The 12,273-nt window shown below is 39.9% G+C and overlaps 1 protein-coding gene across 1 annotated transcript; it reads right to left on the reverse strand.

The window, feature by feature from the left end:
* Nucleotides 1–1,628: 1,628 nt before the first annotated feature.
* Nucleotides 1,629–4,874, reverse strand: LOC123983425 (G-protein coupled receptor 4-like). Its single transcript, XM_046069680.1, has 3 exons — nucleotides 4,866–4,874; nucleotides 2,556–2,743; nucleotides 1,629–2,446 (listed from the first exon to the last, which is right to left on the reverse strand). The coding sequence occupies exons 1-3, from the start codon at nucleotides 4,872–4,874 to the stop codon at nucleotides 1,939–1,941; spliced, it is 705 nt and encodes a 234-aa protein (XP_045925636.1). The 3' UTR covers nucleotides 1,629–1,938.
* Between the last annotated feature and the right edge of the window lie 7,399 nt (nucleotides 4,875–12,273).

Raw genomic sequence — 12,273 nt, forward strand, 5'->3', positions numbered from 1 at the left:
AATGCCCTCTGGGGAACCACGCCCCAGGCAACAAAAGAGCGACACACGACGTCTCTCGCTCTCTCTTCTCTTCCACTCTTCTCTGCTCGGCTCTTGGCTCTCTGGATGCTTCGGCACGCGTCCGGCATGCCTCGCCAGGCAACGCCAACAGAGTCGACCAGCGAGACAGGCTTTTTGTTCGCTTGAAGCTACACACGTGAAGTACCGCGACATCGATCTGCCCCTCAGTTTGTTTTTAATTTCTTAAGTTATCAGTCCGTTAAGTTACACTGGACTAATTCAGGAACGACCAAGTTCCATTTTTAAGCCTTTTTCGTTGAGCCAACTTCACCGAGGTCAGACCAAGCCACGTGGTTTAGCCAGCTACAACGAAGGAAACCTGAAAACAGCCGAATTGCCAGACGGAGGACACGGAGAACCCCGGAGAATCCCTAGCAGAAAGCCAGGATCGGGCAACTAGTGGTACCCGTGCAACAGGCCAAAGCAGGCCGTCGACAAGCAGTAAGACCAAACAAAGCATTCTGTGGTCAGAGATTTCCTTTAAACTCCTAAACTCATAGCGTTAGTTTACTTTCATTAGTTCTTCTATGTCGTATGAGTCAAATGCTTCCCACAATCAAACCTCCATTTCTCATTGTTCAGCAATTGTTTATGTTCCCGGTGTTCAACCATCCCTTTTTATCACATTAGTTAGAGAATAAATTCACTGTAATATAATCAAGAACTGTATGTGTTGCCTATTTCTACGTCCCTGCCAAGAGAACTGACCCTTTAGATATGAGACTGACTGATTGATTTAAGATAATTGAGCGATTATTAACTAACTGATCACTAGTAATAATTGTATAATTATTCAAAACTACCTAGAGGTCCGGAAACTCTAGGTTTATAACAACTCCGGTGGTGCCCTTAACGAGGAATATTGTTGATTTTATGGATATTAAAATTCATATTTGGGTATCAATTCTCAATGCATAACTAAATTTAGGTTTGCTATATAGCCTACTGTAATAATACTTTTACTTTAGTCACTGTACACACACACACAGATTACACAGTTAGAAAAGGAATTGGCAGCAGTGACTGATTTGATTTATCCAAAACATTAACGTTACCTATCGTAGCAAGACGAGGGTGTGATTCTATTTAAATACGTAATAACTTAGATAAGTTGCCAACAATGCCACCTGGGGAATTTCACCCTAGGAAATATTGATAAGTCACACAGGTTCACATGAAATAAGGCCAGGGCAGAGTGTGTTTCACATTTAAACAAATAATTTTATTAACAAAATACAACCAAACCAAAAGAAACTTAACAAAAAGAAGAACAACCATTCCAACTACATATACCGATTAAGAAGGCATGCCATTACTGGATAAAATTAAAGTATGGGCCTAATAATTTAATATACAATATACTATTTAAAATACACAGTGGCTAAAAGGATAAAGCAAAACACCAAAAATGAATCAAAACATGCAAATCAATTAATTCAAACCAACCAAAATGAAAAACAGAAAGTTAAAAATAAAACACACACACACACACACACACACACACACACACACAAAATGCCAACTTTATAAACTAAATATACAATAATTAGACCCAACCAACAAAGAGATGCTAAAACCAGCAAGCCCGCTTAGAGCCAAGACAGAGCCGGAACTGGGCCGACAGCTGTGACAGCACTCGCATCAGCACACCACAACGCCGGATCGCCGTCACCAACAGCCGAGACGCCAACCCAGGTAAGAAAGAGACTAACACAGGTGCATCACCACCTGTACTTAAAGGCCACGGCCACCAGTGCAGTGCCATATAGTGTTGGGAGGGAGAAATGCATCACGTTATGTCCTGTGGGGATGTAAAAAACTGACCGGCCTGACAGTGGAGGTCTGCAGTTGGACCCCTCTCAGAAATGTTGTCATCATTCATACTGATGGACTGCTGATATCATTGCTATCCATTCTGCAACAACACACAGAGGCCAAAAGCTTGTCTATGGTCCCTTTCCTCATGAACACATACAGGACTAAGTCTGCAAGAGGATTCAACCTAACAAAAATGAAAGACAGGATGATGAGTATATCCTCAGATATGTCATACATGTTGTATATGCATAATTTTAGGATGTTAAGGATGATGGGCAGGAACAGCAACGTGTATATAAACAGCACCAGAACCAAAATTCCCACAATTCGTCGTTTTTCATCAGAGGAGACCGAGATGGAAGCAGACAGGGCTCTGAGGGTCCCAACCAAGAAGAATATTAACAATGGGAAGGGAAGGAGTAGATAGATGACGACGGCCATTTTTGCCTGATCCATGAAAGAGAAGATAAAGACAAAAGGTTGGACCCACACTACAGCACAGAGCGCTACAGAGGTCTTGATGGTTCGTCTGAAGCGGTACCACAGCGGGTGGGCGATGACCAAATACCTGTAATACAAGATGGACACAAAGTCTTTGAGGAGCTTCAGAGTTATAAACTAATATAATGTTCAGACACAGAAGCAGCTACACACATACTGGATAGACAGACAGATACCTTTCCAGGGCGATGCAGACCATGAAGCCAACACTGGCAAACAGAACAAAGAAGTAAAATAGAATGGAGACTATTTGTATTGCTTCATGCTCAGGTTCAGACACCTCAACAATCATGTAGCAGAACTGAAGGAGGTCGGAAATGAGAAGGTTGATGACGAAGATCGGAGCAACCTGATCACTTTGCACCTGCAGGAAAACATTGGTAAAAGTAAAGAAACTATGTATATACAGTATTTAACTAAATAAAAAACAATGCAAGTCTATCCCGACTTTTTAACTAACAGCATATTCATAACAGCAGCAATGAGTGTGGTTTTTACAAAACATAAAACTTCACGTCACTCCCTCCCAACTAGTGCATGCATCACTGGCAGTGAGTTTACATTTACTCATTTTTAATCCAAAGCAACTTATTATTGCTACACATCAGAGATCGCATGCCTCTGGAGCAACTAGGAGTTAAGTGTCTTGCTCATGGACACATTTGTGGATATGTTGCAGTGGGAATTGAACTCAGGTCGCTCAAACGAAAGGCATGTGTCTTATCCACTGCACCATCGCCACCTAGTTGCTTTCTGTAAGTTTTACATTGCAGTGCCGCTTTAGCAGATGCAATAAATTAGATGTAGAATTGTATGCAGTTCAAAGCTTTTTGCTGGTCTCACAATGTTAATCTATTTATTTATCTATTTACTTAAAAGAGACAGTGTATATTAATGAACATAGTGGCTTTTCGGTTATGCAAATATGCCAGATTAAGCTTTTTTTCCATCTGCAGTCTTTGGCAGGTCGTTACAAGATCAATAAAAAGACAACATAATAATTTTCATTTTTGGTGATGCTGCAATGGATGCCTTTGGTGTGAGAGACCCGGGTTCAAATCCACTGTGAGAAACCAATGTGTCTCTGAGCAATACACTCAGAGACACAATGCAATATAAAAATGTATAAGCGATTGAAATAAAATGAATTAGTTTATCCTCGAGGTGAAAAGATGCCACATTTAAAGAGACTTTCCCTGAACAAAGACACAACAAAGAGGGAAGACTAAATCATGAAAGAAAAAAAGCACAGAATGTTTGAACGAGAGAGACCTACTGAATTATATTCTGGTATATTTTATATTTTAAATAGTCACCTGCTGCCTGAGTTTTGTGGATAGCCTAGATTAAAACATTTCCACCATCAATTGATGCAGAAAAGGCAAGAACTGGTGCAGAAATGTTCTCCAGAGTGCAGGAAATTAAGTGTTTAATGCTAAAAACCTACACTCTTGCTTATTATGAACTAACCTATAATATTCTATACATTCTCTAGAATTAAAAGAAATACAGTCTCTGGTTTTGACACATAGATTCTGGGGAAGGAAGATTCCCCGATACATGGTTTGGTCGACATCATTTCTGGAGCATCCTGATCACACTGATCTGACCATGATTATGGACTTGGCTTTTCATCCACACATGCATATGGCTGTGACATGCGCATTAAAGAGTGATGACCCCGACCCATGTGGTGGGTTATGACACAGAAGGCCTAAAATGGATCAATCTCCAATACCGAATCTCACTCCAAACTAAATTGAAAAGGTGGCAGCCCTGGTTTATGTTTCCTGTAAAAACACAATGCTAGGAAGGGATTTGTCGCAGATATTGATAGGCGTGTATCCAGTAGTTGAATGTGGTTACGCTCAAAACCTCTTCATGCAGACTGATTCCAGCTCCCGGCTGCCGGACCCAGGATCGCACAAAGCCTCCGAGACCAATGGTTTTCTTGCCGGTTTGGCTCTTGTCACTCCAGGGCTGAGTCAACTAATGAGGCTGTGTTTGGTCCTGTTCATGCCGTGTTCACTGGGAGGCTCCTGAGCGCAGTTTTGTTGCCTGCTCGCCCGGCGCCGCTCCATCAGGGAACTCCGTACATCACAGAGTTGAAGTAGAGCAGCTGGGGAACACAGAGCTGCCAACGCAATTGACACTTTTTACACGCCCTCACGCCATACATCAATTTTCTCAAAACTAATGTAGCCTACAGCCTAAATAAAGGCGTCGACTCCGCAAGATGACACTTCACTCAGCTGATGCGACACTGGCAGACGCTGTGACGAGAATCAAGCAAACCTGCTCTAGCGCAATGAGTGTCAGACAGTTTGTGATCGGGTAACGTAGCTGGTACAGGTTTGCAATAAAAAAATGTATAATCCAAAGCACAGCCTTGCTCTGTTGGGAATGTGAGATGCACGGAGCTGCTGAAGTTAACATGTGTTTTCAGTATCGTTTTGCACAGGTGTTGCGTATCTACTCTTTGTTACTAAAGTCATGAATAATAATATTCAAGAATATTATATCACAAGCACTTGTTGGGGCACCATAATTATACCTCTGAGGTTGGTCGCATCTTACTTTTACATGTTAGCATGCTAAAATCTACTAATTAGTAATAAAGTACAGTTGAGACGGAATGTCATTAACTTTGCAGGTATTAAGTTATAAATCAAATCAACAGACATTTATAAAAAAAAAAAAAAAGGTCAGAGGATCACTAGTATTATTATAATTCAACATCTGGACTCCATGAATGTCTATATCATTTTTTGGCAATCCACTACTTGTCAAAAACATAATTTGAGCCCAAACAATGCTGCACAAACTGCTCTGAAAACTAATTTATCTTTTTCTTTAAGTTGTTAAGGCTGGATTGAGCCACATATGTAAACTGCATGTGTTTAGGGTCCAATCAGTGGAAGTAAATTATTCTTGTAAATATATAGGTCATTAAAACCTTTTGTACTAAAATACTTTACAGACAGACACACGATATAGACTGGAAATAAATAAATATTTCATAATGTACATACCATAGAATAAAGAGCATAGATGGCCATGAGGGTCAAGGGAAGACCGATGGCGATTATTATGCATGTGAGCACTTGCATGATGAATGAAACTTCTTTGTAATACTGCGTGGTGTTGAAGTTGCTGTTATTATAGTAGTCAGTGGTGATGTTGCTGTAATTATAGCTTTGATCCTGTGAGGTGTTGTTAATGTAGTAGTCCTCCATTCCTCTGAGGGAAACCCGTTTGAGAGATCAGGTTATTAAAAGGGAGCAGGTTTTTTAATATCTACATCATTCAGTGACATCACTCACTCAAACTGTAAGGTTCAAGTTCAAACAAATACAGCGTACCTATAGTACTGTAACCCACAATCATATCAAATCATATTCTGGTGTCTTTTTAGTTTTTAATAGTCATATAAATATTAAATTAATATTCATTTTCATGACTGCAGTTCTCATCATCTCTACATAAGAAAAATGAATGTAACACAATTTACCTTTGAAAGCTGTGAGACTCCACCTGAATGAGTTCCCTACACCAGTGTCTGATGTGTTATCTTCTGCATCCAAACAGTCAGTAAATATGGTAAGTGATAACATGCAGTAGGTTCCTGTTAATCTGCACCTCCTCTTCTAAAGGAAGTAAGAAGGGCACAAATATGCAGGGCCGTCCTGTTGGCTAGAGTTTTGAAATAATTTCTGATTTTTTTTTAACAGTTTCAGACATCATAATAAATGGTGCACAATATTTTTAACAAATGAGAAACGATATGAGAATGTTTTACACCACAACTACCAGAACAGCAAAATTGAACACCAACATACTGTCATTTAAGGCAGCCAAAGCAACAACACAGTTGACTGCATTAAAGTAAATATTGACACTCCTTCAAGGGGGCACAGTGGGGGAATTAAAAGGAAATAAAATGAAATCACACTAATAGAATTAATCAAATGAATCAGTCTTAGTACCTGACTTGTAATACTCTCAATACGTTGATCCTAGTTCCACTTTTGAAGAAATACTTGGTGATACGTGAAAAAATTTATGCATAGCTAAATGTTTTTTTACCAAGTGAGAAAGGTGAATTAATGAGGTGTTGACAATGATTAATGATTATTGCATGAAATCAAGATCAGAACAGATGTAGGGAATAGATTGTTTAAATTGCAATGTAGATTGTTGTCCACTTTGGTGATAGCGAAAAGGAGTAAGTAATTTCAGATATCAGAGGAAATGAGTGAAGGCTTGATCCATCCATCCATCCATCCATCCATCCATCCATCGTCAACCGCTTATCCTGCGTACAGGGTCGCGGGGGGCTGGACCTCATATGCCACCCGATGACTTAGATGATTGCAAAAGCTGCCATAAGAATTATTCTTGGCAGTTTGTAGGCAGGCGCTGTGCATGATTAATCTTGATCTGTAGGCTGGTAGCTGTTGTCACGACGAATAGAAACTGACTGAAATACAAAAAGCTAAACAGAATAAACTTGACTTGCTTTCACTAAAGTTAAAATACAATTTGGGCAAAGAAATAAACTTTTAAAATAAGAGAAATCTCAGGAGAAATAATAAATTTGTGCATGCACTTAGAAACATCTTAGGTACTGTATATGAAGAGAAGAGTGATGGTTTTATCTACCATGGATCAGAGGCTGATAAGCAGACTTTCTATCCAGCTTGCTGTGTGGAATAAATTCATGAACGGACAATTTATTTATTCTACATCATATTTGGACTGTTCTTCAAGAAAACATGTCTTTAATAGTGTTGGCTAAATTGATTGATTAGTTTAACTTATACATTAATATACATTTGGTTGACAAAAGGGCTTTTTCCAAGTAATTTCTTCAGAAATTGCAGACGTCTTTCACTGGAGTGAGAGAAAGAGTGATTTTACCTGTGTGTGTGGCAACTGAGAGATATAAATATGTTACAGCCAGTTGAATTAAAGGAAGCTTGATTGTCTCAGCTATGCTGTTAAAGGTCCCATATTATGCAAAATGCCCTTTTCAGAGTATTTTCAACATAAATATGTGTCACATGGTGAATCTCAAATGTATCTCTTATCATACACCTTGCATGTTAATATCGCAAAAACATCATGTAACCAAATTCAAGGTTATTGTGGCTAGAAGTGGGTTACTCATAGCCGGACTAAATTGGGTCTATAGTTAACCCAGACAGTGAAATGACAACTATTGCCTGCTGGGTAGTGACTATAGTAACTACTAAGAACAAGTAAAGCTGTCCATTCGAAAAACTTCATAAATCGATGAAAGATGAGGCAGAGTAGCCGGAGGACATCAGGGTGAAAACCAGAAAATATTTTCTCCATAAAATATGATCCAGTTTCACCAAAATCAGTGACGTAATAAAGTTGTGTTTTTGTACTGTAATCAGTGAGGCCCGGCGAACAGAAACACTCTGCTCTTATCATTTTTTAAAATCTAATTCTTGTCTCATTGTCCCATGTTGTTATTTTCCAAGCTAGGTTATTGTAGCTGTCATAGCCATTGAGCACACCAGCAAGCAGATGAGGTGGTGTGGACCACAAGTATTGGTTGCTGCCAAGTTAATCTTGCACATCACTGTTTTCCTTAAACATACAAACTATGACCTCAAAGACATGTCAGATCTCAGATGTAAGAGTCACAGTAGTGCTTGCTGGATGTGACACGAAACATATAGTTGATAGTGAGTAACAGTCTTTACCTTTAAGGAAGTTCCAATAAATATTCAGTGTGGGTATTTCCCCTAGATTAATTGCACGACAAATACAAGCATAATCATTTTGCCCTGGCAAATGTAACAATCTTTATTAACAACAGTTGATACAAAAAGTCAGCACAGTTTCCATATGCATAGTGTTTATGCTGCTATTACTTGAGACTAGTAGTAGAAAGGCTGCAGGCTCTCAAAGGTGCAGTCAGACATGTCCATGGCACAGCAGCTGCAGGGGCAGCTCAAAGCCAAAGGAGGATAATCAGGAAGCTCAAACGTCTTGTAGTAAAAGTCCCGGTACGTGCACACATGCTGATAAACGTTGCTGAATGGGATCTTGATGACAGGGTCCTGGAGGGGAGTAAAAACAACAAGAGGAGTTCATTTCTAAAGAATAATGGCACAGAGCTATTAAGCTACACATCATAGGTAGGGTGAGGATCAATAGGCTATTACTGCAAGAGCATTAGGAAGGGATTTGTTATTGGATAGAATGAACGGAAGGAAAGATTACAGCGGGCTCTTTCAAAGTACACGTGGCACCTGACTATTGTTTTAAGACGGACTTGAAACATTGTGAACCTGCTTCAAAGCATAGTCTCTGGACCGTCACAGCAACAGTCAGCTCAGATGGGTGAGATATTGCTAGAGACGCAGCGTCCTGTCACACAGAGATAAGGTCCAAACCAAATGCATATCCATAATCCATCTTTCACTGCATTTTATTAAACCAAAAGTTCCCCTTGATTACCCCGTAGCACACGTGTATTGAATATTCACCTCATTTACTACTTGCTAAATACTAACCATAAACCATGAACATAAAGGTGGACCATAAGGATTCATGTGTTGTTGTGCTGCTCTCCTGTGCTTTCCATGTACAGCCCTTCCCCCTGCCTCACCGCTGTAGCAAGTGATTGGTAGCAGCTGCTCCTAATTCCAATCAGTACCTGGAGGATAAGAAGGACTGGAGAGCAGGATAGTTGGGCCCAATCCCAATGTCCACCCTCATAGACTTTGAGGCGCGTTCCAGGGAAGTCCGTGAGGGCCGTCCCACTGTCAAATTGTCAAGTGTGTGAGGGCTCTCTCGCGCACTTGACAATTAAAACTGAAATGGTAGTGCTCTTAAACAAGACTTGCACTTTAATTAAAATCTGTGTATATGTATTTGAAGATCATGCAGTCAGCCCCTGGACAACAATGGTATTTCTATCACCAAGCTCAGAAAAAAAGTGATTAGTGATCTTGATTACAAAATACAGAATAAAATAAAGTACTTTGTTAATATGAGTAAAAACTGGTGGGCTATTACTCAAAATCTCAATAAAAATGATCATTTTTAATAAATTTGATGGTGATATAAAAATCAAATTGTATAACAGCTTTGTTGTTTTGAAGACAAGTAGAGTAAAACTGCCACTTCAAGCCTACAAGGCGTGAGTGTTTGATAAGATGAGGACATGAAACCAAAATGTGAATCACATGTCCTGTGTGCTTTGATTAGATGCAATCAGAAACCAAAGAGAGACATTTCAATTTGTTGGTTTCATGATGTTACCCCTTATCTTTGCACTAATTTGTCAGAATACCACTACTACTTACAGATTGAGAACATGTTTCTGAACAGCCAATCAAATCTTTGCATGAAGCGGTAACCTCAGTGTTCTGTCGTAGGGAGACAGTCACACTAAGGGCCACAGACTTTGAGCATCAACCCACGTTAGCCTTCCTGCCAAAGTTTCCTTCTTATCTAACTTGTCTGAGAAGCATCAGTTTTTAGTCTAGATAGCTGATTGGCTGCTCAGCTGCATTAAAAAGCAAGCATGCCAGCAAACAGGACGTGCACACATAGGCCCTGTCTACACGAACACGGGTATTTTCAAAACCAAGACTTTTTCAGTGCAGTTTGGCCGTTCGTCCGCATGGAAACGCAGTATCAGGTCACTGAAACCGAACATTTTTGAAAACCCCTGCCAGCGTGAAGATTTTAAGAAACTCCGGTTGCAGTGTTGTCGTGCAGACAGTAAAACCGGAGTTTTTCCGGTCAGAGTGTGCGTCGTTATCTGCTGTGTTTGATGTCAGATTGTGTGCCACAGCCTGCTTTGTTTACCATTTTAAAATGCTCTGATTGGAAAACGTGGCTTAGAGGTTAGGATCATATTGCCGCCAGGTGGTTTGGCATGCTCTTGACAGTGCTTGATAGCGTGTTTTTGCATTTTTGTGTAGACAGATTTTTAAACGAGGGAGGAAAAACTCCGTACGTGTGGACTAGGCCATGGCGGCTTCAGCACCTGCACAAGAGAAAGTGTCTGTTTTATGGGGTGGTGATGGCGCAATGGATAAGAGGGTATTGTTAAAACCGTCTCCCTCTGCCAGATACCAAATGATGCTGGGCAGGAACAACAGCATGTAAATAAGCAGCACCAGAACCAAAATTCCCACTATTTGTCGATTTTCCTCAGAGGGGACCGAGACGGAAGCAGACAGGGCTTTGAGGCTCCCAACCAGGAAGAATATTATCAATGGGAAGGGAAGGAGAAGAAAGATGGTGAAGAGCATGTGTCCATAACCAACCCAGACAGAAGAAAAAGACAAGAGGAAGGGCCAAGGTTGGTATCCTAGGCATGCCCTCTGCTGATCATACTATTTCAACCATAACCTGACTTTGTGGAATAAGCTAGTGTTTTGGTGCAGTTAGATACAGAAAGGAGCACATACACTCAGAGCTATAGTTTTAACACTGTGATCCTAACTTTACTAGGGGTGGGAATCACCAGAGGCCCCACAATACGATATTATCACGATATTTATGTTGCGATTCGATTTTATTGCGATGTGAAAAATATTGAGATATATTTTTCCAACTTCCAATTAGGTCACTAATGTCAAACTTTGTCAACATCTGTTTATCTAAAAAGATACATTTCTCTGTTTGTTCATATCACTTTTTCAGACCTCTATATGGTCCTTTTATTATTCTAATACCAAAAAGTTAAAACTCCCATCTGCAGTTTTTGATTTGAAATGACTGTAGGTAAACTATAGGTGGTATTTGTGTGAACGTCACAACTTTAGTGATGTCACTGCACAATGTTAGGTAGATATTAAAAAAGCTGCTCCCTGTTAATAACCTGATCTCTCAAACAACAGGTTTCACTCTGAAGAATGGAAGATTTCTACCTTAACAGCACCTCACAGGACCAAAGCTATGATAACAGCAACATCACCTCTGACTACTATGGTTACAGCAAAATACTGGACATCCATAGCCCCGTCTTTTACTCTGATTGCAGCAACGTCATCTCGGACGAGGCGCTCTCCAGAACTGTTCGATTCATAAAGTATGTGCTGACATGCATAATCATTGGTATCGGCCTTCCTCTGACACCCGCGGCCATCTATGCTCTTTATTCTATGGTATGTTCATTATGACAGAGTTATTTATTTGCTTGATCCTCTTTATTTCCTTGATCATCTCTCCATCTGTTTACTTGATAACATGATCTTGCTCTGGCTTGGGGGCTAGGTGTCGGGGGCCTGGGACAAAGAGTTGTAATGATCTATAAATTTGCAGCAGTGATTTACTCCATAATTGAAATGTACATGTAGCTGATTGAACCCTAAACACAGGCAGTTTACATGTGTGGCTCGGTTCCAGCCTTCTCTTAAACTGTTGAGGTCAATGGCACCATTTTGTTACAACTCAAAGAAAAACATGAAATAGTCTTCAAGTTTGTCAGAGCAATGTGTAGGCCCTACATAATTATTTGTTATGAATTAAAACAAATCAAAGAATGTGTGGAATTTTGAAGACATTCATTTTTTTCACAACTATTTGAAGGATTGCCACAAATATGATATGTCATTCATGGAGCCCAGAGGTCCAATAAAAAGTAAAAAAGTAAAAACTTAGCGTCATCATCAGGGGCGTTCATGTTGGCTATAAACTAAGGGTGTGCATCTTCACTGGCATCACGATTCGATTTAATTACGATTATCAGAATAACGATTCGATTTGTTTCGATTACTCAATGCATCACGATGCATGATGATGCATCGCCTCAAGGGTGGGAATTTCTAGGCACCTCATTACGATTATGAGAGCTATGATGCGACTGTGAAACGAATAGGATAAAGATGTATTTTTCTC

This window comes from Micropterus dolomieu, linkage group LG14, assembly GCF_021292245.1.
Source record: "Micropterus dolomieu isolate WLL.071019.BEF.003 ecotype Adirondacks linkage group LG14, ASM2129224v1, whole genome shotgun sequence".
Classification (NCBI taxonomy): domain Eukaryota; kingdom Metazoa; phylum Chordata; class Actinopteri; order Centrarchiformes; family Centrarchidae; genus Micropterus; species Micropterus dolomieu.

Bases quoted from the DNA above. Each gene is read 5' to 3' on its own strand.
- LOC123983425 (XM_046069680.1), bottom strand. The intron at 2,447-2,555 runs GTATCTGTCTGT...CTTGTATTACAG, and splicing joins GTCTGCATCGCCCTGGAAAG to GTATTTGGTCATCGCCCACC.